This window comes from Sapajus apella, unplaced genomic scaffold (assembly GCF_009761245.1).
Source record: "Sapajus apella isolate SASKATOON/1434 unplaced genomic scaffold, GSC_monkey_1.0 scaffold53, whole genome shotgun sequence".
In the NCBI taxonomy this organism is placed as follows: domain Eukaryota; kingdom Metazoa; phylum Chordata; class Mammalia; order Primates; family Cebidae; genus Sapajus; species Sapajus apella.
Window position 1 is genome coordinate 11,125,795 of NW_022436993.1, and position 26,276 is coordinate 11,152,070.

General features: G+C 40.3%; 1 protein-coding gene across 1 annotated transcript in view; it reads left to right on the plus strand.

Moving 5' to 3' along the window:
- CUBN (cubilin) overlaps window positions 1-26,276 on the plus strand; it is a 287,868-nt gene that overhangs the window by 248,854 nt on the left and 12,738 nt on the right. The window contains exons 60-62 of the mRNA XM_032244141.1: window positions 14,137-14,345; window positions 23,358-23,520; window positions 23,867-24,072. Of these exons, the coding sequence (XP_032100032.1) occupies window positions 14,137-14,345; window positions 23,358-23,520; window positions 23,867-24,072 (578 nt within the window). The remainder of the gene's footprint in view (window positions 1-14,136; window positions 14,346-23,357; window positions 23,521-23,866; window positions 24,073-26,276) is intronic.

Genomic DNA, 26,276 nt, shown 5'->3' on the forward strand with positions numbered 1-26,276 from the left:
CCTGTTTGGCTATTCTAACAGCATCAGTGGCAGAGTCTAAGATCATTAGTATTCAGCTCTGGCAAGTGTTTTGATCCTTTTCCATTTGAATATAGATGTGATTAATGTTCTAAAAATGCACAGCTCCCCAAACAAATCTCATACTCTGTAAAGACTCAGCAAAGTCCACGCAGTTTTCTGTGATAATAATCCTGATTCACTTTTCAAACTCTCTCTCTTCTCCCATAGTGTGGATAAACTTCATTTCTCTGATGCAAAACAGAGTTTACTTCAACTTCTTGATACTGGGCTTGTGAATTTTTTCAGGCATTTCTTGAGGAAAACAGTTAGATATTGTGTTTTGAAGACTTCCCGGTAAACCACACGTCATGAGAAATTGTATCAGAAAATCCCTTTGCCATCTCCCCTGCTTAGCTATCTCAACAGTAACTTGAAAGCAAGTCTCACAGGCAGTCAGAGAGTGTTGCCTTAATAGAATTGTGTAAGCAAAGTAACATACAATAGCAGAAGGCTATTTTAAAAGAAAAATTAATTTTCCTTTGGAGACTATTTTTTTTTTGCACAAAAAAGGGATATATTCTTGCCTTTAGCACAGACTTTAGACCAAATGGCATACGTCTACATTTGCTTTGCTACCTTTCAAGTTTTCTTTTTCCTAATATATTCTCACAAGAAAATGGTAATTATCGGGTTAAGTCTCCTCACTGCTGTCATCGGCATGAAGCTTCTCAAGTGAGCCAGGGTTCCCTAGCCTCATTAAATTCCTGTGTCTTTCCAAGCCACAAAGAAGACAGTTTTAGACTTATTGTGATTTAACGGAAGGAAAAATCTTACACTGTCAGAAGCATTGTCTATGCATGAGTCACTGAACAGTTATCAGTCACTTACTGTTTTCCTCTGGCCAGAGTTAGGGAAGAGGTTTAAGTGGAGAATGCAGAAATGGAATTCCTGGCCAGCATGTTGTTACTCCTGTATTTCATGAAGGTGATTTTTGCCTATTTTTCACCTGTATAAATGCCATCAGCCACTTAGAAGTACTTTAGAAGTCATCGTAACTACTCTTTGATGGTAATTTGAAGTGAAAACCTAAGTATTACAGTTTTGTGTTGCAGTGGTCTTACAAAGCTTTCAAGATCACACTGACAAGTTTATTGATCATTCTGCCTAACTTTTAAATTTTGTTTCATTTAGGTTTTTGTTGCTTTTGGCGAGGAAAGGGGAAGGAGCAATAAGAATAGTTGGATTGTAGGGTTTGTAGAAGTTTTTAGTTATAGATCTGGATGAAAACACTTAAACTTGGCTTTTCACCCCCAGCTCATTTACATAAAACCACCCTGTCCTTCCCCTGAAGAGAGGGAAGGTAACTTTGTTGTCCGGATAGTGAATTTTCATTTCCAAGGCTGTTGGTTCAGCCTGGAGAACAGTATCTTCACTTAGTAAATAGTTAATGTGATGAGGAGACCGTTTTAGTCTATGACATTTCTGTTTCAATCTTCACTAAAACACTAAGTAGGGTTTTACAGATTTGCTATTTAGATTACACACTTGGCAATGCTTTATGTACATCTGCTTCAATTTTTCAGAAGTCAGTGAAGAGCCTGGCTTATATAATTATGTGACTATTAGGTTAATTTTGCCTTGGGCATTTGTTATATTTGTATTGCTAGTGAGTCACAGCAAATTTGAGGGAGCTATCCCCTAGTTGCTAATTACTAACTGTGTAGTGAAATTGGGTCTCTTTTTTCCATGGAACTTCTGCTGCTGGAGGCCCGTGTGCATGGGATATAAGGTAAGGAGAAAGCACGTTTGGCAAGCAACCACATTGACTCTCTAACCGCAATGTCAGTGTGCCTGCCTGTTACCCCCACATGCTCCAACGCTATATGAATAATTGATCCTGAATGGCTGACAACCAGCAAAATGATCACACTGGGCTGCAGCAGTCTGTGGAACTCTGAAATAATCTGCAAATCTGAGCATTTTTCTTAACCGAGTTCATAGTTTGCGTCAGGCTTCTGTGCTCCTAGGAAGTTTAAAAAGCTGTTGGTTCTGTGGATTTGGCTAAGTGGGCATGCCCTGTAGGCAGAACTGATGCTTTTTTTCATATGCTTTAAGTTCTGGGATACATGTGCAGAATATGCAGGTTTGTTACATAGGCATACACGTGCCTCAGCGGTTTGCTGCACATATCAGCCCGTCATCTACATTAGGTATTTCTCCTAATGCTCTTCCTCCCCTTGCCCCTCTCTTCCCAATAGGCCCCAGTGTGTGATGTTCCCGTCTCTGTGTCCATGTGTTCTCATTGTTCAGCTCCCACTTAGGAGTGAGAACATGCTGTGTTTGGTTTTCTGTTCTTGTGTTAGCTTGCTGAGAAAGACGGTTTTCACCTTCATCCATGTCCCTGCAAAGGACATAAGCTTATCCTTTTTTGTGGCTGTGTAGTATTCCATGCTGTATATGTGCCACATTTTCCTTGTCCAGTCTATCACTGATGGGCATTTGGATTGGTTCCAAGTCTTTGCTATTGCGAACAGTGCCTCAATAAACATAGGAGTCATGTGTCATTATAATAGAATGATTTGTAATCCTTTGGGTATATACTGAGTAATGGGATTGCTGGGTTAAATGGTATTTCTAGTTCTAGATCCTTGAGGAATTGCCACACTGTCTTCCCCAATGGTTGAGTTAATTTAAGTGCCTTCTGTTCTGTTAATGTCTGTTAGTTGCTGCACCTTCCTTTACCAGTCTGCTTATATGTGTTCTACACAAAGCACTTCACACTTGCAAACATGTTTTTAACCTTCAGAGCGTCCAGTTCGTCTTCCTTAATAGGTCTCCTACCAGAAAGTTGCTCAGTCTATTCACGATATGCTCACCACACTACACAGCAAACTTCTCCACATACGGTTGGATCAGGGGCTTTCAGTAAACCTGTTTATTCACTGTGCAGTACTATTGTGGTTTCATTTTTTTCTAAAATGATGTATTCTATAACACTTTGGCAAAACTGCAGTGTAACAAATGGAACTTGGCCCTACTAGATGTGAGGTCTGCAGGCATTTCAATTAGTTGCCAAGGAGAAAGTGAGGAGTGCCCCCCTGCAGGACAGCACAGGAGGACAGGTGGGGAAGACACACACTCGGGACAAGTGGTGGCAGTGGCTGGAATCAAAGCTCCCAGCCAGCCCCTGTTGCCCTGAGGACACATGCCAACAACGAGGGCCACTGTCTATCTTCCTCCACCTGGGATATTGGTCACGTGGAGAATGAGTCAAGTTGCATTAAGGTCAGACTTAGAGACCTTTGTTAAGAGACCAAGGCAAAAATACCCAAGCACATATATGACAAGGACAGAATGAATTACAGTCCAACAAATGTAGAAATATGGCCAGATAAGTTGGGCACAATGGCTCACGCCTATAATGCCAGCACTTTGGGACGCCAAGGCAAGCAGATCACTTAAGGTCAGGAGTTCGAGACCAGTCTGGCCAACATGGTGAAACCATGTCTCTACTAAAAATACAAAAAATTAGTCAGGCATGGTGGCAACGGCTTGTAAACCCAGCCACTCAGGAGGCTGAGGCAGGAGACTCGCTTGAACCTGGGAGGCAGAGGTTGCAGTGACCTGAGATCACACCATTGCAGTCTAGCCTGGGGAACAAGAGCGAAACTTCGTCTCAAAAAATATAAAAGAGAAGAAAAGAAAAGAGAAACAAAATATGGCTAGATGGAAAGAGCTGATTTATGCTTGATGTCATTGCCTGGCGATATGGCTTTAGAAAAGTCCGATAACATTTGGGTACTCAATTTTTATCTACTAAAAAACTGATCAATTTGAAATATTACAACTGTTTGTCTTTTAAGAATGTGATCGGGATGAAGCAGCTTATTTCTAGAAAGTACCTTAGCTGTCAGAGTGAAAGACTCTATGTATTAGAAGGTAATACAGAAGTTCCAAATTTTCAATCCCCCCACCCTATTTCCAAGGTTGGGGAGTGGCCAAGGGTGGGGTTGGCAGGGCTTAACATTCTTAACAGGGCCACATCATGCTACAGTGATTTCTTGTTCTTTCCTACCCACTTTGCACTGACACCTAACCGTCAAATCCTACAGTATATTTTGTAACTTAAATCTGAAATAAAAAGCTACATTCTGATTCAATCCTCAGGCCTTGTGGAGGCCTGGTGCACAATTGTTGCTCCATCAATATTGTCCATGAGTGATTTACAGAATAAATGGATAAACTGTGCCTATTTCAAAACCATATTTTATAGGGAGATACAATAATATACCATATAGTAGACATTAAGTTTTATCTAGATTCAGCTCATTCTCAAAAGTCAATCCTGGTTTATATGACTGTTGATTAAGCTCTACACAGGGAGGTAAATTGAATCACTTTCTTCCTCAGAGAATGAGGAATACCGGATTACACTCAACGTATAGGTCATCTGTGTTTGTCGCCTGTGGATTTTCGCCTGTTACCTCAACATCTGGAAAATGTCTCTCAAACATGCTTAAGGAAGATAGTTGGGAGTGGCAGGAGGAAACTGAGGGGGATTTTAAAAAGAAGGAAACAGAGAAGAAAGAAAGAAGGAGACAGAAAGCTAAAAAGAGTCCATGGCCACAAAGACAGAAAATATGGTCACAACAAATGGAAAAAAATCTAACATGTCCGATTCAGACTTCTGCCTCTAGTTATTTTTAAGATTCCCGGTTTTGGTGTTAAATTTAAACTTTGTGAGGCATTCTAAAATAGCTAAACAATGCAAGAATAAACTTTTAAAACATCAATGGCATTAAAAATATATGTGTATGTGTCTCTAGGTACCTCTTAGCAGCCTGATTGAAGCTGTCAGCTCACGTTACTGTTAGAAGTACAAATGCAATCAGGAAGTTGAATAATAACTTGAATAATTCAATAAATCACTGATCAAATAACTCTTAGTTTAGCAATAATGAGGGTATTACTTGAAAGCAACCCAGGAATGTTATTTTTCTGGTTTTCTAATGTCATTTGCTCCCTGTGATGAAGTCTGAGAATGAGATGAGCTGAAACTGTAAACCCATTTAAAGAAAAAAACCAACTAAGCTTATTTCCGCCCTTTTTAAGCCCTGTCACTTTTACTGGTGATTAGACTTCCCTTGGGGGATGATGCCAAAGACAAGGTTATCTTCAGGTTATTCTTTGTGGGTTTTATGCGGACAGGTTTTTTTGCAGAGCTGAGAATGTGGGAATGGGATAAGGAAACCAACAAATTCTAAGCTCACCAAAACAATACAAAAGCCAGTAGACAGGAGTTAAATACCAAATCAGCAAGAAGAAAGGAAAGGTTCTTAATAAATATATTTCAACACTGGTGTCTGTGCCCCGCCCCCCCATGACTAGATTGCCACTTCTGGTCTTGAAAGGTAGGGCTGTCCTTGTTAAAATAAAACCAGATGATATTGTGGAGACAAAACTAAGTGATACAACTGAGTTAATGATACATTATAAGATAGCATTTTGAAAAATATTGAAGAGAACAAGTGCTGAGAAGAAGTACTTATTTTGTGTGATCTAAAACACAAGACGCAACCTAGTTTTGTCACAGGTAACGAGTTATTGGGGGTTAAATTATTTGTACCCATAAATTCCCTATAATCATCATCATCCTTACTCAGATCAGCCTGGCTCTGATATAGTATTCCCAGAAACATAAAAACAAAATATACGCAGTCAGCAATAAAAATTGTGAAACATTCTTTTGTTATAAATGATTTGTTAAGAAATAAAATAGTGGGACTGTGTTCTTTTCTTCATCCTAATATATGAAAAGTCTGTTAACTTTATGTGGTAGCTGTACATTTTGCTTGCTTGCAAGTAGAGACTTGTCAGGAAATCCCAGGGCATTGTGAAAATGACTGCCTGTCCCTGAGTCTGTCCCCTGCCAGATGTAGCATGAGCTGTTTGACATATATTACTTCATCTAATCCTCAGAACTACCCCATGAGACAGGAATTGCACCATTTTACAAAGGAAAAAAGAATAATTTAAGGGATTAAGTAATTTGTCTTTGGTCAAGAGTTTGTATGACGTAAAGCTAAGCTTTGAACTAGGTTTGACTGTCCCCCAAAGTCATGATTTTTTAAATAAGCCTTCATTGCCTCTGTGGCAATTAATAAAAATACGCAGGGATGGCTTTTAACAGAAGTGTATGCAAAGGGCATTGGAAGCACAGAAGAATAAATCTTTGGTACTTGGATGTTCAGTGGAGGAAAGGACACAGGATTGTTAGAGGGTGCACCTCAGAGAATGTGAGTCCTGAATTATGGTGCAATGGGTAAGGGGGTAAACTTGGAGCATCACATCCCAGAATCAAACTCAGATTGTAAATCTTAATGAGGTTGACCTTGAACAATTTACTTATCACTCTGTGGCTTGATTTTTTTTATCTGTAAAAAGGGAACACTAATTGTAATGCCTTATAATGTTCGGTGATGATTAAATTAGAAAATACTTGTCACTCATTTAGCATGCAAGAAATTTTAGCTATAAATAGTATTATTTTGGAAGGATAAGAAGGCATTCATTGGCCAGGCGTGGTGGCCCACGCCTGTAACCCCAGCATTTTGGGAGGCTGAGGCAGGCAGATCGCCTGAGGTCAGGAGTTTGAGGCTAGCCTGGCCAACATGGTAAAACCACATCTCTACCAAAAAACACAAAAATGAGCTGCACATGGTCGCACACACCTGTAGTCCCACCTGCTTGGGCAGCTGAAGCAGGGGAATCACTTGAACCTGGGAGGCGGAGGTTTCAGTGAGCCAATATCACACCACCGCACTCTAGTCTGGGTGACAGAGTGAAACTCTGCCTCGCAAAAAAAAAAATGCATTCATTGGGAAAATGGATAATCTATGGAGAAGAAAAACACATGTACAAAGCAACAGGTGCATCCCATTTCAAGGGATGCCTACTAAGCTGCACATTGGTAATGGCTTGGAGCATAAGGTGGAGAACAATAGGTGCTGAGACAGGAGAGACAGGCAAAGGCCGGACATGGAGGGCTCTATATCATGAGCGAAGGGGAGCCAATAATTGTTTTGAGCTGGAGAATGCTATGATCTAGTCAGATTTATTTTAGAAAGCACATTCCAGCACCTGTGGGGATGCTGTTTTGAAGCAGCATTCCAGGGAAAAATTAGAAAAGTATTGCAGTAGTTTAGGCATGGGATGGCAAGAGCAATGATACCGTGAAAATAAATAAAGGGATTGAAAGAAGTAGTCCTCAAGATATTAAATCAATAACACAGTGTTCCATTTGAAAGAGGTGGCTTGGGATGAAGAAATAATACTGCTTCTAAGGTTTCTGGACAATATCTTGTGACACCACTATTCAGATAGAAAATCACTAGGAGAGGACAGTGCATTGAAGAATGAAATAATAAAAATGTTGGGCTTTGTCTGGAGAATTTGGTACCTTTAGGATATCCAGCTAGTGTTCAGTAGGTAGTCAGATAAGAGCGTTGGAAGTTCAGTAGAAACATCTTGGCTAGAGTTTTGCTCTTTTTTATTTTGAAGCCATGTAATGTGGCACATATACATGTATAATTATTGTATCTTTCTGGTGGATTGACTCGTACCATTATGTAACAATGTTTTTAAATGCTTCTTGCCTTAATTTCTTCTTGTTCTGATTTAGTATAACTTCCATAGCTTTCTTTAGGTTCATATTTGCATTATGTATTTTTAAACCCCTTTATTTTCAACTTTTCTCTAACTTGAAGAATATATTTGGTTTTTGTTTGGCTATGTCTTTCAACTGGAGAATTTAATATGTTTATGTCTGATAAAATTACTAACATTATTAGTTTTAAATAGACCTTTATGCTATTTGTTTCATTTATCCCACCTCTTTTTTTATGCTCCTTTACCCTTTCTTTTTAAAATTAATCACGTTTTTATTACTCCCCTTTTAAAATTGTTGTTTACACATCTTGTTACTCTTGTTTCAGTAGTTACCTTAGAGATTACAATATTCAACCTTGATACTTTAAAATCTAATTTAAAATTAATACTTTTATCGTGTTATAATCAATGCAAGGACTTCGGGACATTTTATATCCATTTACCCACTTCCTGTCTTTTGTGCTATGTATGCCAAGTATTTTATTTCCACATACATATTAGGTACACAAAACATTTTTATTGTTTTATACAATTATTAATAATGTAGAATTACAGTTGCTCTTATTTTTCTTTTCTTTCTGAAATTCTATGCTTCGATATGGGACCAATTTATTTCTTTTGGAAGACCGCTCTTTTGTGTCTTTTTTATTGGAGATCCTTTGGTTAAAGTTTTTTTTTTTTTTTTTTTCAGAAATGACTTAATTTTCTTAAATTTTGTGGGATTATTTCTCTGAACATAGAGTTCTAGTTTGGCATTTCTTTGTATTCAGGATTTTACGATGCTATTCCATTATGCTCTGGTGTGTATTATTTTGGTTAGGAAGTCATTGCCTTCTATAACTGGGGATCTCCATTCCTGCCTTGGTCATCTCATTGTAGAGTACTGTTATTGTTGCTGTTGTTATTTAATTTTATTTTAGCCATTTTGGTAGGTGTGTATTAACATCTCATGTGGTTTTAATTTGCATTTCCCTAATGGTGAACAATTTTCATGTGCTTTTTTTGTCATTCTTATATCTATTCTCTGGTGAAATACCTATTTATATCTTTTGCCCATTTTCTAATTGAATTGTTTATTTTTCTACTGTTGGGTTTTGAAAGCTTTTTATCTACTATCAATAATCATTCTTTGTCAGTATGTGGTTTGCAAATGTTGTTTTCGCGTCTGTATCTTGCCTTTTCATTTCCTTGCCTTACATTAGCCTTTCACTGAGCAAAAGTTTTTAATGTTGAAGTTCAGTTTATCGACTTTTTCTTTTATAGATCATGTTTTTGTTACCAAATCTAAGAATTATTTGTCTACCTCAAGGTCTTAGGTGTTTTTCAGCTGTTTTCTTCTAAAAGTTTTATGATTTTACATTTTTCATTGATGTCCCTGATCCATTTTGAGAGTTCATTTGGGTTTAGATATGAGATTTAGGCGGAAGTCAGTTTTTTGCTTCTGGATGTCCAATTCCTTTAGCACCGTTTGTTGAAAATGCTGTCCTTCCTTCATTTAATTGCTTTGTCACCTTTGAAAAAAATTAGTTGGACATATTTGTGTGGGGCAGTTTCTGGGTTTCCTATTCAATTCCATTGATTATGTGTCTAACTCCTCACCAATATCACACTGTCTTGATTACTGTAGCTGCCTGGTAAGCCTTAATGTCAGGTGGTGTGATTCCTCCCCCTTCGTTTTTCTTTGTGAAGATTGTTTTAGCTATTTGAAGGCCTGTGCCTTTCAATATGAATTTTAAAATAAAGGCTGGGTGCGGTGTCTCATGCCTGTAATCCCAGAGCTTTGAGAGGCCAAGGTGGGCAGATCGCTTGAGGCCAGGTGTTCAAGACCAGCCTGGGCAATATAGCAAGAACTGGTCTTTACCAAAAATAATGAAATTAGCTGGGCATGGTGATGCTTGCCTATAGTCCTAGCTAACTGGGAGGCTGAGGCAGGGGGATCCCTTGAGCCCAGGGGTTCAAAGTTGCAGTGAGCTGTGATCACACCACTGCACTCCAGCCTGACCCTATCCTAAAATAAAAATAAAAATAAAAATAAATTAAACTTTTTTTATGTTTACAGAAAAACCTTGCTGAGATTTTTGTAGGAATTGCATTAAATCTGTACATCAATTTGGAGAAAATTGATGTCTTGACTGTGTTGAGTTTTCTAATCCATGAACATGTATGTTTCTAGATTTATTGAGGCCTTCTTTTATTTATTTCATTATTTTATAATTTTCATCACATAAGCCTGTATATGCTTCATTAAGTATATAAAATGTTTCATTTTCTTTGGAATGATTATAAATGGTATTATTTTTTGGTCTCCACATGTTAATGGTTAGTATATTAGTATATTAAAATTTGATTTATTGCGTGTATTGTTCCTTTATCCTGAGTTCTTGCTGAACTCACATATTAGTTCTAAGAATATTTTTCTATATTCCTTGAGATTTTCTACAGATAATAGTTACTTGCAAAAGTGGCAATTTTATTTCTTCCTTTTCAGTCTATATATATATTAGAAGCAAATTTTTGGTGCTGCAAAAGAAATAGCACTTGAACATAAACTTTCTCAGCAAGGCACCCTTCTTATTTATATAGAAGGGTGCATCTTGCAGATGGAGCAATGGCAAGAGCACACCTGAACAGGGAATGGAAGGAGATCTTATCCCTGACGCAGGTCACCCTTACTGCTGTATCATTCCCCTTTTGGCTAGGGTTGGACTGCACAGTCTAAGCTAATTCTGATTGGCTATTTTAAAGAGAGCAGGGATATGAGCCAGAGTAGCAGGGTGAGCAGTTTCGGCAGGAAAGACGGTTACTGAACAGGTGACTAAAGGTGACTTAGGTCAGAGCCAGTGACCAGGGTGACTCAGGACAGAACAGGTGACCAGGGGTACAGATATGAACTACTGATTAGAGCTGGTGGGAAGGTTGTTTACTGAAACTAGAGGCAAGGAGAGGAAGAGAATGAGGAAGTTAAACATTAAAATGGAAAATAAAGAACACAGAAACTGAACATACTGGCATACTGATTCTCTGAAGAGAAATTTGGAACTGACTGTTTTCAACAGTACATATTTTTTCTTACTTTACTCTGGCAAGAATGCTAATACTATGCTGAGTTAGAGGGTTGTGAAATAAATTTCATTGCCTTGTTTCTGATCTTAGGAAGAAAGCATTTAGTATTTCACCATTAAGTATGCTGTTAGCTGTAGGTTTTTGCAGATGCTTTTTATCAAATCCAGAAATTTCTCTTCTACTCGTAGTTTGCCAAGAGTTTTTATCATAAATGTGTGTTGGATTTTGTCAGATCCTTTTTCAATATAACTGACATGGTCATGTCATTTTGCTAAGTAAATTATTTTTTAAATTTCCAAGTTGGAAAGAATGATTCTCATGAAGTGCCCTGGGACTAATGATGTATACATAGAGCATTTTCAGTGATATCTAAATAATGCAAGATAAATTAAAAGATAATGATAAAATTTTCCTTCTCCTAAGTTCTTTATACACGTATTCCTCTTTTTCTATTAACTATAGCTACTGATTAGCTTGCTGAAATTACCTTTCTTTCAGTAAATTACCAGTCTTTTAGTTTTATGATTCCTAAATATTACCACACTAAATACACATTTTAATTTAGATTAAGCTGGGTTTGAAATTAGGATAACTAAAGTGAGTCAAATTGAGTGATGCTACTAAAAACAAAACAATGAAAAAGCTCATTAAAAAACTACTAATTTTTTTCCTGTATAACTTAAGTACTATACCTAAAGTATTGTACACATTGGAGATTAGGGAGTATAGTAATAAACACTGTTTACTTTAAAAGAAAAAGACAAAACAGGTCCATTTGAAACCTAGTTGAATGTTTTTGCATGAATACACTGCTTTGGGGCAATTTTATATCTGCAGCTTTGAAAATCACAGTAAGGTTGATTCCAAAAAAGGATAATGCAGTTCTAGCCCTGCATCCCTGTGAGGTAGAAAAGAAGCTGTCTAGGTGTGCCCGCAGTTCCCTAAGGCATTAATTTTAAATGCCTTTGTATTCTGCTTCCTGTAGTTTCCATTAAAGCTTCCTCCAGCTGCAGCCTAAAGCCACAGATGGCTTGCTGGAAACAGGAAAGCGCCTGAAGTCAAGCCAGTCTGTATCTGCTCTTCCAGCTCGCTGTGCACCTTCTCGGTAGTGGTCTCCAGAGACAGGCAGAGATACTATCCAGACAACCTCAATAAAATGTCAACCACATAGAATGTAAGCCACAAAAATGTCAGTTCTCCAAATAATGACTTTAAAATGTATCTAACTCCACTGAAGTCTTCAAGATGTTTTATCCGAGAGAATGTGGCTATTTTTCCCTTACCAGATTGATCCTGGCTTGAGCACTCTGAGGTTTAGTCATTGGAGGGTAATCATTTAGGATCCGGTAACTGACTTTTAATTAAGCAGATTTAGACCTGGATCTTGCTGCTTATTATGGGGTTAGATTTCCAATATTTCTTTAGCCAAAACGTTTATTTTCTCTGAAGAAATGGCTTTTTTTTTTTTTTATGAGAGAGATATTTCCAATTTAGGGAAGATAGTTCGAGTGACATTTGTTCTTGGACACAGGGTGTGTCATCAGAGAGTGACTGACAGGCATCATTTTCTAAATTGTGTCATCATTATTTATGTCTTATAACTCTTAATGAACTATCATTTTTCTTTTTCTACTTAAATACTAAATATACTTCCTCGAATATTAAAGCCATATGTAATAAATAATCCATACCTTCAGTCATTCTTCTTCTGTACTATGCATGCCAATAAGCTTAAGTGGTTTCTTTAAGTAACAGTAAGTTCACACCAGAATCCAAACTCCAACTCTCTCTTTAGTTTGCGGGCCCATTTCAGATGAGCAGAATCATTAGCAACATGTGGTTCTGCACTGCGTACTGCTGACATTTCAGAATAATTTTGTCCTAGATGCCATCTGTGAATATCAGGGACTGGGCCTTTGGAAGCATTTCAACTTCGGGAAATGTCCGGTTGTGCAAATACCCTATAGTTTCGCCTGACTTAGAAGCTATGGACGGGCCAAGCCTGACCTACTAAGTAATGGACCTGTAACAAAAATCACCCGCACGTTTGCTATCCATGGGATCTCCAGTCAGAGTTGAGGACAGCCACCATTGTTCATGTTTCCTGCCAAGGTCCAAGTACAAAATCCTAGCATGCCCTAATGTTGAAAGCGGTCCTTTTACTCTGAGAGGACAATGGAATGAGAAAAGCAGATTGAAGGCTAATCCCAGTGAACTTTAACTTTGGAACTAGCAATGACCTATATTTGTGTAGAATGCAGGCTTTACGGACATTACTTTCAGCACCGTTTAATCCTCGTTCCCAGTAGGAACAAGTAGCCCTGCTTTGAGGTTATTTCATCCTCACCATTTCTTTCAAAATTGTCAATAAATTGTTCGTCCCTTTATGCTCTTCTTCAGTCATTTCTGAGCTATCTGCTGAGGCCGTGGAGTAGAAAAAACTAAATCCTGTGCTCTGAGGATTGTTTTTTGTATTCCTTTATGGTAGACCATTTAATCATCTTGAGATTATTCTTTATCTCTCCTCTGTATTTTTATTCTGAATTACAAAATTTTTATCTCAAAGAAGGCCTTTTTCTTCTATAAAGATTTTTTTCTTTAGCTTCTCATGTTCTGGAAAAGAAAAAGTTAAAGAGTGTGGCTGAATATAAACTGGACTGGGGTGTTAAATGCCACTCAGCCTCTTTCTATCACACTATGTAAATAAAAGATTTGTTGGCAGCAATGTTCTTGGTGTGTTGGGTAAATTCTTCATAAATTCAGTTTTCAGTCTGACAGTGTTCATAAAAGTGAAACATAAAAGTAAAACATGCACATTTTCCACCAGTTTCATTATGCAAAATGCTTGATTTTATATAAAATTGGATTTTTCAAGGTTAGGAAAATGTTCAGTAAATCACATCAGCAGTTCCAAAAATGCATATAGAACCCCATGTGTTTTCCCACATCTCTCAGCAGCTCTATGAGTAAGGAGGAGACACCTGAAGGTTCTGTGATGGAAGCAAAGAGCGAGGGAGGGAGGGAGGGAGGGAAGGATGGGGTAGGGAGGGGAAGGAAGGAAGAAAAGAAGGGAGCGATGAAGGGAGGGATGGAGAGGTGGGGTGGGGTGAGGGGGAAGGAATAAAAAAAGGAGGAAGGGAGGGATGGAGGAAGGGAAGGAGGGATGGGACGGGGTGGGGGGGAAGGAAGGAAGAAAAGATGGGAGGGAGGGAGGGAAGGAGGAAGGGAGGGAGGGCAGGGGAACAGGAGGAAAGGAGGAAGGGAGGGAGCCTAGGAGGGAATGATCTGATCATGTTCTCAGAGTGTGACAGAAAATGGAAACTATGTTCTTGTAAAAATCCTCCATGTACACGTGAGGTCTGTTCTGTTTGGTCCGCACAGTGACGTGTCTTTGTTTTAATGCAGGGCCTCAGCAAGGATGTGGTGGTTATCTGACAGATTTGAATAATACTTTTGTCTCTCCTGATTCTGATTCGAATGGAATGTACGACAAGAATTTAAACTGTGTATGGATCATAATTGCACCTGTAAACAAACTAATTAACCTCACCTTCAATACATTTGCTCTGGAGGCAGCAAGTATGAGGCAAAGATGCCTTTATGATTATGTAAAGGTAAGCCTGTTTCATTGTTTTACAGAGCCTAATCATCCCAGACTCTAATACAGTGTATTCCAGTTTATATCATTATGGGAAGTCCTAAAAATTGTGAGTACAGGTACTACTGCTTTTTAAAATGACCTGTTCTTCAATGATGCAACATTTAATATTATAGATGCTCTATCTTCATATTAAATTAATCTTTAACATGGGTGACTCAAATATTTTGTCTGACTGGCTTCTAATATTAGCATCAAAACCTCCTATTCATCAATGTCTTGCAAGAGACGATCTATGGGAAGGTCGGTTTTCTGAAGAGAGATATTCAAAGGAACTTTGGCAAATCCTAAAGTAAACAATAATGTCAGTGAGACAGATAATCACCTCCTAATTTGACTATTTCTTAGGCTTGTAGATTTGCTTACTACATTATGTTTAGATATGAAAATAGTTCTGAAATCCCATTAAAAGTAAATTGAGGGCTGGGCACGGTGGCTCACACCTGTAATCCCAGCACTTTGGGAGGAAAAGGTAGGCAGATTGCTTGAGCCCAGAAGTTTGAGACCAGCCATCCTACATAGTGAGAACCCTTCTCCACAATAAATACAAAAAAAAGTATCTGGGTGTGGTGGTATGCACCTATGGTCCCAGCTTCTCGGGAGACTGAGGTGGGAGGATCCCCTGAACCCAGGAGGAAGAGGCTGCAGTGAGCCGTGATTGCGCTACTGCACTGCAGCCTGGGCAACAGAGTGAGACACTTTAGAAAAAAAAAAAAATGTGGAGAGAGACCAAAGTGACTAGAGCAGTCCTAAAGCTGAATTCAAAACTGTCCAAGAGCTCCCTTGGTTTTACAGAAAGGTAATCAGGTTTAGAGGCAGACAGTATGGAGACTCAAAGCCAATTTTGCTGTCAGACAAAGTTCCTGGTCTCCCCGATTCCTCATCACTTCTTCAATTTTTCTTGAAAATCTCCTAATAGGACCTCCCATGAAAGGCAGTTTTGAGGGTTAGAATGATGTGTACTGGAGTGTTCAGACCATGCCTGACATCAATGGTAAACAAATCTACCTCCCTTGTTTTTCCCTTGGAGAATTCCAAATAGGCATGGGCACTATGAAATTTATTTTCCCTAGAAACTAAAAATAATGGGTTTACATATAAAATTACAATTTTACATTCTTATAGAATGTTTTGAGCATGGTTCTACTAGGACATTGGATTTACTCTCAAGATCCATTTTTATGGAGTCTGATTTGATAATGTCATCAAAACAGCTTGTTATGGTCTGAATTTCCATAATTCATTCAGGCCAGAAACTGCAACATCAAAAACAAGGAGTTATTTTCTTGCTTCAAAATAAAATATCTTTTTTTTCAAATAAATTCTGTTCAGAACTATTCTTGTTTTCCCCTTTGGAAAAGCAATTTCCTTCAGTTGGCAATGTTTCCAACTACCAGTAAACTGGCAGATCAAAGAACAACCCTCGGAATGTGGAGCTTGGAGGTTTCTTTATTAAAGAGATTTTTCTGTGATAAATAGGACATTTGATTCCTTTTAGATTTTTTTTAGAGATTATGATCAAATCACTTTTTAGAAAAGCTAATTTAACTGAACTCTGTGGTAGATATACAAGTAAAATCATACCAAGTCCATTATTCATTCATAATTCTGTCCTGTTTGTTTTTGAAAGGGTTGACTTGGAGAGTAATTATGGTAACCAAATCACCTAGTTAATTGTGCATTTCACTGAGTGGTCTCTGTTGAAATCCACATCACATCCATTGTAGAAGGAGTTAGTTGGCAAAGGTATGTGCCAGGCCCTGTACCAGCATCACTGGAGATGTAGAGAGTTAAAGACATGTCTTGAGGAGTTAAAGCTTCTTGAGGAGCTGTCAGGAAGGTGTAAGAGACTGACATGTAAACAAATCATATTCATTTAAATAATTACATTTAAAGTAAAAATAAAATACCTTTAAATAATGGACAGTTTTGTCACATTGTATAACAAGTTGTATAACATGATAAAAATCACAAATAAAAACAAAGTAGAAGGGCAGAGCAGAAGAGGCTCTGATTGGCTTCATCTGGGGGTTCAGGAAAGGCTTCCTGGAGGGGATGGCTGAGCTGCGATTTACAAAATGAGCAGAAACTCATTCTCTTTTGTTATCCTTTACAAAATTAAGAGGAACATCACAAAAGCATGCTTCCTGTGGGAGGCTGACTACCAAAATGGAGGAGGACAGGAAAGGCTGTGAGCTACACCCTCTCATGCCCAGCTTCTTGGTTGTCACTCGTGTGGTGAGCAGTGACTCGGGCAGCAGAGGGGCCAGGAGTATGAGCCTAGCTGACTTTTTCCACCAGGAAATATGGAACCAGCAGAGAGATGTCCTCATCCTAACAGTGTCCAGTTTTTCCTCAACCCCATCAGTGGTTCTTTTTTTCTTTTCTTTTCTTTTTTTTTTTTTTTTTTGAGATGGAGTTTCATTCCTGACACCCAGGCTGGAGTGCAATGGCACGATCACTGCTGACAGCAACCTCCGCCTCCCAAGTTCAAGCAATTCTCCTGCTTTGGCTTCCTGAGTAGCTGGGATTATAGGCACATGCCACCATGCCCGGCTAATTTTTGTATTTTTAGTAGAGACAGGGTTTCATCATGTTGGCCAGGCTGGTCTCGAACTTCTGACCTCAGGTGACCCACCTACCTCGGCCTCCCAAAGTGCTTGTATTATAGGTGTCAGTGCCCCTGTTCCTAGCCAATGTTTTGTCAGCTTCCTTTCCCACCTGAAGTGAATGTCATCTATACTATAACCGACCCATAATGTAATTTCAAAAAATATCCTAAAGGCAATGAAAAGGAGAAATAAAAAAGTAGGTATATAAAATAGTGTATATTCACATATGTAAATACTCCCCCACCGATATGCAAAGTCAGGTAATAAAATAGGTTCCTTTTATATGTGGAATGGGGGTGAATAAAAAGTATAAAATCAAATATGGGTGGGTTGTATTTGCAACTCACATGTCAATAGCAGCATCAGCATCTGCAACATGAATTTCCAAAACAGGGGAAAAACTCAAAATAAACATTTCTAAACCAAAGTACAGTCTTCCCTCAGCTTACACAATAATTGCATTTTTGGTACATATGAAAACTGTGCAAAATGATTTTTTTGTTAATATATAAAATGGATTTAGGTTCTGGAATCAAATAATTATAAACAGATTCTTTTTTTACACAAATGTCTGACAAGACATTCAAAAGTTATGTGGGACATAAATCTTCACTTTGCAAAAACTGTTCTGTGAATGAGTAAATGCTAGTTATAGCCCCACATTATAGTGATGACCCAACAAACCCCACACTTGTGCAGAACACTGCCTGCGGGGTGGTATTGACCTCAGTGAGAAGGTCTGACTTAATGCACTGGGTTTTAACCATTCAGTCTGTGTCAGCCACTGGAGCCAAAGTGGGGGCTGTCCATCTTTGGGGAAAGGATCAGCAATCTATGGAAGCATCACATTCCTATCCATATGAGGTCGTACCTACTATTCTTTTTTTTTTTTTTTTTTTTTTTTGAGACTGAGTCTCCCTCTGTTGCCCAGGCTGGAGTGCCATGGCACGATCCCAGCTCACTGCAGTCTCCGTCTCCCTGGTTCAAAGCGATTCTCCTGCCTCAGCCTCCCAAGTAGCTGGGACTACAGGCATGTGCCATCATGTCCAGCTGATTTTTGTATTTTTAGTAGAGATAGGGTTTCACCATGTTGGCCAGGATGGTCTCGATCTTCTGATCTCGTGTTCCACCCGCCTTGGCCTCCAGAAGTGCTGGGATTACAGGCGTGATGCACTGGGCCCGGCCTGATTCTTTCATTCAAGCAATGTTAATTAGCATACCTACTATATTGTAGACATTGCTCCAAGAACTAGAAAAGAACATCGAGATTCTAGAAAACAATACCAGGAAACTCCTGCACTGGTAGAACGGATTCTAGTCATTGCTTCTTTGTGGCTTTTTCTAAGACAACTGGGACTAGTATAATGTTTTTTTTCCCCAGAAGATTCTGAAATGGGTCAGAGTTTAGCCGCAAACCTGCAAAGTCACTCTCTACTCTTCCCACACTGAATTATGCCCTGGCATGTTGCCCAACAGACCCCGTCAGAGGTTCTGAAATAAGATCAAAGAATTTCTGAAGATACTCTAAGATGCTCCAAGTAAGAATATCAAAATCCTCCTGTGATCAAATTCCCAGGGAAATATTAAAAGATAAAGTCCTAAGGAAATTAATCTATAAAATTATTAGATTCAAAAGAATTATAGTCCAATATCAAAGTCTATTGCCCTTGTGCATTAAACATTCACAGGAATTAAAATCCAAAAATTTTCTCAGGTCAATGGCTGGGTGAAGGGCAGGATCTTGCCATGGCTATAGCAGAGCCTGCCTGTCACTAAATTATTTGTACAGTGCCTTCAGGATCTTTAGCAGATTCTAAGACTATCAGAGTTCTAAAGGTGGAGAAAATATAACATTCTTCTCAGCACTTATCCACATCCACAAGACTTAGGACGTAATTCAAGCGCCAGGTCCAACGCAGTTGTGCCAGGAAATGTATGCTCCCAGAATGCGGCCGGAAGCTGTGTATGATTGTGCAGCTCCTAAAGGCACCATTCACATCCCAGTCTATACAGGATTCCCCCTCCTCATCATTGTATAGGACACCCCCTGCAGTGCACTGTAGAGCGACCTGGCAAAAGTTTGTAGTGGAGATTGTTACCAGAGAACAAGAGAGCAGATAGAGATCTTGGGTTTGACGCACTGGAGTCTAGAGCCTCCAATGTCAGTTATCCTGAGGCCAAAGGCTATTTCAGCTCACTCAGGAGAAATCTTACTGTGGCACTCAAAGAACTAACACAGCACCAGCATGGGGCCAGGACGTATGCCATTTCCTTCCATCCAGCCCTGGCCTCCGCCTCATACCTTCCTCCACATTGACCAGTTACCCATTTAAAACCCAGATCAGATCTTGCATCTCATAGGATCGGATCCTTGGCATGAAATGTATGGAACCTCACACCTTTGTTTGTTGTTTTTACTGTTCTCTTATCCCAGCCCCCAGGCCAGATGAAGGGGGTCATTAGTTGTTGACACATGTCATGAATTTCACACTTCCGTGGTCTGGCACTCATGTCTGTCCCACTGGGATACCCTTTTTTTTTTTTTTTTTTTTTAAAATTGGGTGTTTTACTCTGTCACCATGCTGGAGTGCAGTGGTACGGTCTTGGCTCACTGCAACCTCCGCCTCCCGGGTTCAAGCAATTCTTCTGCCTCAGCCTCCCAAGTAGCTGGGACTACAGGTGCATGCCACCACACTGGGCTGATTTTTGTATTCTTTAGTAGAGACGGGATTTCACCTTGTTAGCTAGGATGGTCTCGATTTCCTGACCTCATGATCTGCCTGCTTCAGCCTCCCAAAGTGCTGGGATTACAGGTGTGAGCCACCACGCTGGGTACCCTTCGTTTTTTGTAGGTCTGGAAGGTCTCTACTTACATTTAAGGGCCAATCCATATGTCTGTCTCCATCATGTGTGTTGTCATGATACACTTCCATTCTTTTATTGTAGCACTTATTTTTCTCTATTTTGTATATAATTTATATAGACCCATATTTATATGTATACATATATAGTATATATGCATGTATACATAAACATATATATATTTAATTTATAGACTTTCACTCTCCTTTGTTCATGAGGAGGTCTATGTCTTAAAGGTCTAGAAAGGGTGTATAAGGCCATTGAAGACCTTCAAGACACAGGACCTAGCACAGAGGCCTGGCACACAAGTCCTAGAATAAAAACGCTTACTAATATAAATGTGATTATAAAGACAGCAATGATTATCATGAAATTTTAACTTGTTTACCAGAAAAAGTCCACGACCTAAAACTTGGCAAATGTGCTCTTCTGTGAAACAAGTCGATGAAGATGAGAAAACTCGAGTATCTTTTGATTCTGAACGCACTAAAATCATGTTTAAGTTTGGAAAGACAGTGCCATCTAGTGGTCCATTTCTTTTTCTTCTGAAATGACTGGTTTTAGACGTTCCTGTCTTACATAATCCTAGCACTTTAGAATAATGTCAGTGGTCATGGTCGTGGCTGTTCTGAGGCCTTGAACACATCATAGCTCTCTTATGAATTTAATATTTGGAGTTAGATACACACGGATACTAGAAATACAATGAAGATTACTCAGAAGAAAACAAACGTTTTCTAGTCACGTGCTTGAGAGAAATCCAAGAACCCCCTACTTTGATGGCTGTTATAGGAGGCTGCGGTGGCTGGGAATTGTTCTGGGTGCTGGCACAGACACCACAGTAAAGAAGTCAGACAGAGTCCATGTCCTCACCCATGGGACTTACATCCTTGTTGGGAAAGAGACCGGAAAAAGCAAAGCAACACTAAATAAGATCAGTTTTGATTATAATAGGAAAATAAAGCAGGGTGATGTGGGGGGAGGGTATCATTTAATAGCACTGGCCTCTCTGAGGAGGTGACATGTGAACTGAGGGCCCATGACAGGAAGTCCTTAGCTGTGCAGGTTCAGCTTCAGCTGAGGAAAGACATCTCCCATCTCCAGGCAGGAAGAGCGGTGGGAGCAGGGCCGTGGGCAGGAGTCCTCCTGGGATGAAAAAGGTACAGCCAGCAATGAGATGCAGGCCAGACCATCTGGGGCTTGTGGACCATAGCAAGGAGCTGGAATTTTACTTTAGGTGCAACGGGGGCCTGCCGGAGCATTTTAGACAGAGCAGGAGCATCATCTGATTGGAGTTTGCAGGCATGCAGGCAGTTCAGTGGAGAACACTGGCTGCTCTGGCATTAGGTCTATTAAGAAGATGTTTCAGTGGGAAGAGGTGAAGGACGATGGTGATCATCTGAAGATGGAGCGGCTGGGGTATATTTTGAAGGTAGAATGGAGTGAATGTGGAATCAGAGATGACTGAAGTTGTAGGCTTGAAACATTGACGTAAAGAAGGCTCACGGAGATCAGTTTTGGGAGGGCTAGTGGGAGAGAGGAATCAAAGCACTTATTTCTTAGCTATTTATTGAGTGCCTTTTATGTGCAGACACTTTTCTAAAAACTGGGAACATAGCAGTGGGCAGAACAGAAATCTGAGCATTCATAGAACTTGTATTCTCTTCTGAGGGAAAGGCAATGAAATAAACAAGTTTAGCCTGGGCAACATAACAAGACTGCATCTCTAAAATTATTTTATTTATTTTTTTATTTTTGAGATGAAGTCTTGCTCTGTCACCCAGGCTAGAGTGCAGTGGTGCAATCTTGGCTCATGGCAACCTCTGCCTCCCAGGTTCAAGCAATTCTTCTGCCTCAGCCTCCCGAGTACCTGGGATTTCAGACATGTGCCACTATGCATGGCTAATATTTTATTTTCAGTAGAGACAGGGTTTCACTGTGTTAGCCAGGATGGTCTTGATCTCCTGACCTTGTGATCCACTCACCTCAGTCTCCCAAAGTGCTGGGGTTATAGGTGTGAGCCACCACACACGGCCTGAAACAATTTTTTAATTAGCTAGGCATGGTGGCATGCACCTGTAGTCCCAGGTACTTGGGAGGCTGACGTGGGAGGACCACTGAGTGCAGTGAGCTATGATTGCAGCACTGCACTCCAGCCTGGGCAACAGAGAGACCTTATCTCAAAAAAAAAAAAAAGTTAAATACGTTGTATATAGAAGGTAATACTTGCTGTGGAGAAAAATCAAGCAGGAAAGGAGATGGGAATGTTGGGAGAGTTTACGTAAGGAACCTGTTATTGAGTTGGGGATATCTTTTTTTTTTTTTTTTTTTTTTTTTGAGACAGCCTTTCTCTGTCACCCAGGCTGGAGTGTATTTGCACCATCTCAGCTCACTGTAGTAACCTCAACCTCCTAGATTCAAGGGATTCTCCTGCCTTAGCCTCCCGAATAGCTGGGATTACAGGGGTGCACTACTATGCCTAGCCGAGTTGGTGGTATCTGAGTAAAAACCTGAAGGAATATAGGAGGACAAACCATGTGGATATACAAGGAAGAGCATTCCAGGCAAAGGGAACAGCAAATGCCATACCCAAGAAGCAGGAGCATGCCTGGTTTGGCGCAAGAAGTGGAATGAACAAAGTGGAGACAATACGAAATTAGATCAGGGGCCAGGCACAGTGACTCATGCACCTGATGTAATCCTAGCACTTTGGGAGGCCAAGGTGGGCGGATCAGGAGGTCAGGAGTTTGAGACTAGCCTGACCAACATGGTGAAACCAAATCTCTACTAAAAATACAAAAATTAGCCAGGTGTGGTGGCACACACTTGTAATCACAGCTACTCAGGAGGTCGAGGCAGGAGAATTGCTTGAACCCAGGAGGTGGAGGTTGCAGTGAGCTGAGATCATACCACTGCACTCCAGCCTGGGCCACAGAGCGAAACTCTGTCTCAAAAAAAAAAAAAAAAAAAAAAGAAAAGCAAAATTAGATCAGAAAGGTCAGGGGCAGGAGAGGAGAGAAGGCCATTGAGATGGCTTTGGCTATTCTATTGAGTGGATGGGAAGCAGTTAGGAGGGTTTCAGCCGAGTGTTGACCTCGTCTGACTTACACTTTAACAGTATCCTCTGGCTGACATTCTGAGGATAAAGAGAAACAAGAGTAGAATCAGGGGCTTCATGGGAGGCTGCAGCGATCATCTAGGAAAGAGATCAGAGCAGCTGGGGCCAGAGTGCTAGTGTGCGCAGAGGGTAAGGCAGCAGTGGGTGAACGGACTCTCATGACACATGCTTCTTAAAATCATGTATTACTTTCCCAAAGAGGAAAAAAATGTTAAGCATCACACCAGGGTTTTACTGAAAGTCATAATATATACAATCCAATTATAATTCTGTTCCTAAATTACGACCGCCTTTAAGAACATCCATGTAAAAATGTTGTGAAATATGCAACTATTTTGTAAATAATGGAGAAGTAATGACGTGTTTTTCTTCTCAGTTGTATGATGGGGATAGTGAAAATGCCAACTTGGCTGGAACGTTTTGTGGCTCCACCATACCTGCTCCTTTTATCTCTTCTGGTAACTTCCTTACGGTTCAATTCGTCAGTGACTTAACGTTAGAAAGGGAAGGATTTAATGCTACATACACCATCGTGGACAGTGAGTAAATAAGCATTTTGTATGTTATGAAATACACATGTATTTATGCACTGAAAAGAATGCCCTGCTTCTTATATTGAAGTTTCAATGTTAATTACTAAACTCAATGTCAATTACTACCTAAACTCAATGTCAATTGCTAAACCCCATGTTAATTACTCTATGTTTAATCTGTGACACAAATTTGCTATAATCTTTAGTCAAGGATATAAACCCCCAATTCTTAATAGGATGATGAAAATATAGCTCCTCTGGGGTGGGAGGAAGGGAAGATGGAATTTTAAAGATGGCTTGAGAGGAGACATGAATGAAATGTCTCCTGTGTTGCTTTTTCTTCCCTCCCCAGTGCCTTGTGGTGGAACATACAATGCAACTTGGACCCCACAAAATATTTCATCACCCAATTCATCAGACCCAGGTGTCCCACCTTCCATCTGTACTTGGGTCATCGATGCCCCTCCACATCATCAGGTCAAGATCACTGTGTGGGTGTTACAGCTGAGCTCCCAAGACTGCATGCAGAATTACTTAGAGCTTCAGGACTTGCCACAGGTAACAATCAGCCGCATCTAGTGACCTTTTCTCCAGTATCTGCAAAACACTTGAAGTAATGAAGTCAAGATTATATAATTTTCTAAGTGACTTCCAGCTTAATGTGTTTTTCCTCTGTACAAAAGCCCTCCAATCAGGGGTGTCGAGAAACTTGACCTTGGTCTGTCCTGTAGGTCTGGAGCTCTCAAAGCTTCATGTGCCTAAGAAGGCATTTAAGATGCATCTTAAAAGTGCATCCTCCTTGGCACGCCCTCAGAAACTGATTCCCCCATAGAACACCCATTTATCTGAATTTCTGACAAACTTCTCTGGTGTTTTGGTGCCAATACCAGAGCTCCATGGATAATGCTTGGAGGAGTATTGATAGTGGGATCTGTGTATAGGTGGGATTGAAAGGGGCAACACAGGACACAAGAGAATCAGGAAGAGGCCGTTTGGAACCAGTCTTACAGGTCTATATTCATGGTACTATCAGAGAGATAAAAGGAAAAAGCCATTTTTGAGTTTAAAAATGCCAAGTCGGAATTTCCCCTGGAATAAGATGTTGAAGATACAGCTGAGAGTGGGATGTTGACTGAAGGCCCAAAGATTTTTGTGCATCATTGTGATCATGATAGGTAATTGAAATAATGAGAAGAATGCGATTATCCAGGGAACATATGTAAAGGGAGCGGCCATGAACTGAGGATGGCTACCAAGGAGAACATCTAAGAATACCTCGATTGTCTTTCTGCAGGTCAGAGGGCAACTAAGCCTCCCCAGTTCATTCTGAGAATGTCATGTTCAAAGTCCCATGTGTTGGACTAGTAGAGTTTCATCTGTCTTCTGAGTTTTCAGGGTCCTCTTCGTTATAAGTCTGGGGTCCCCTGCTTCTCACATGGTCTTGCTGGGGAGAGAGACGTCCAGTTTGTCTGACTCCAGTGTGGAGAGGTGTGAGATGTGCTGGCGGCTGAACAGGCCCTGGACTTGCTGAGTTTTGTGCAAAGCATAGATGCTGAGATGAGCTCCCAAGCTCCAAAGGTGGACAAGATGCTAGATGATTGTTACTCCGTTGGTAATGGTTTTCAGGACAAAATCCCTGTTACCCAGAGGTACCCTTACCGGAAGGACTTACGGCCAAGTGGAACAAGGCCCTTTTGGTGAAAGCTCTTTCAGTTTCCCCCCTGCTTCATGAAGCTAAGACAATGCGGATCAGGGTGGACCACTCAGCGGGGCACAGAATGCCATTTACAGGGCACTAGGCACAGGCTGGAACAGAACAGCAGCTGGCATAGCCTCGAGTAAGACCCAGTGTTTGTCATGACTGAATGATGTTTTCAACTGAATGAATACAGGAAAAAAGTCAGGGTTTCAGACTGGGCAGGTAGGGAGGAAAGACAAACAGTGACTGATGAGCTGGGAGGAACTGGGATTCTTGGGGGATCCAAGAGCAGACAGAGAAGCCCTCATTGGAAGATCATGAAGGAATGATGTGTAGGGCTGTTACAGAGGATGGTGGCTAGCTGCCACTGGAGATGAACAGAGATGCAGAGATGGAAGTCACTGGCGTTGAGAGATACAAAGTGAGGGTGTTTAATGGCTTGTCTGTAAAGATACTAAACCTCTAAGGGTTCAGAAAGGAAATTGGGTGCAGGAGATTACTATGAGCTGAGACATCTTGAGTCTTTCATAAATGAAGGGAAGTAACCCGGAGAAAAGTAAGTGAGAGTGATGAGAATGGTGAAACTATCTTTGGCCGGACGTAGAGACCCTCAAAGGAGAACCAGCTTTGAGGTGAGGATGGAAGCTGCAGTGAGGAAGCATCCCTCTCTTCCCCCCAGGGCGGCCCCCACCCTTCCTATCATTCAGTGAACTCTGGAGCATGGGAAAAGAATGGCCTCTACCAGGATGCTGCTGGAGAACGAGGTTTTGCCAAGGTCACAAAGTGGAAAGGCAGGGAATGTATACAGAGAATAATTGACAGTGCAGTTAACATTCATAGGATACAGCAAGGTTAGACTAGAACCAAGAGGAACAGACAGTGGGGGGGAGGAGTGGAAGCCCTGAGCAGTAACGGCAGTTTGCAGGGAGAGCCAAGTGGGGTCTTTGAGTTGGTTCCTAAGGACTGCAGATATTGGAGACATACCTGTGACAGGGAGGCCACAAATACTCTGACTTTGGTACAACTTGTTTTTACGCATGAACTGCTGGGCATTCCACTGTAT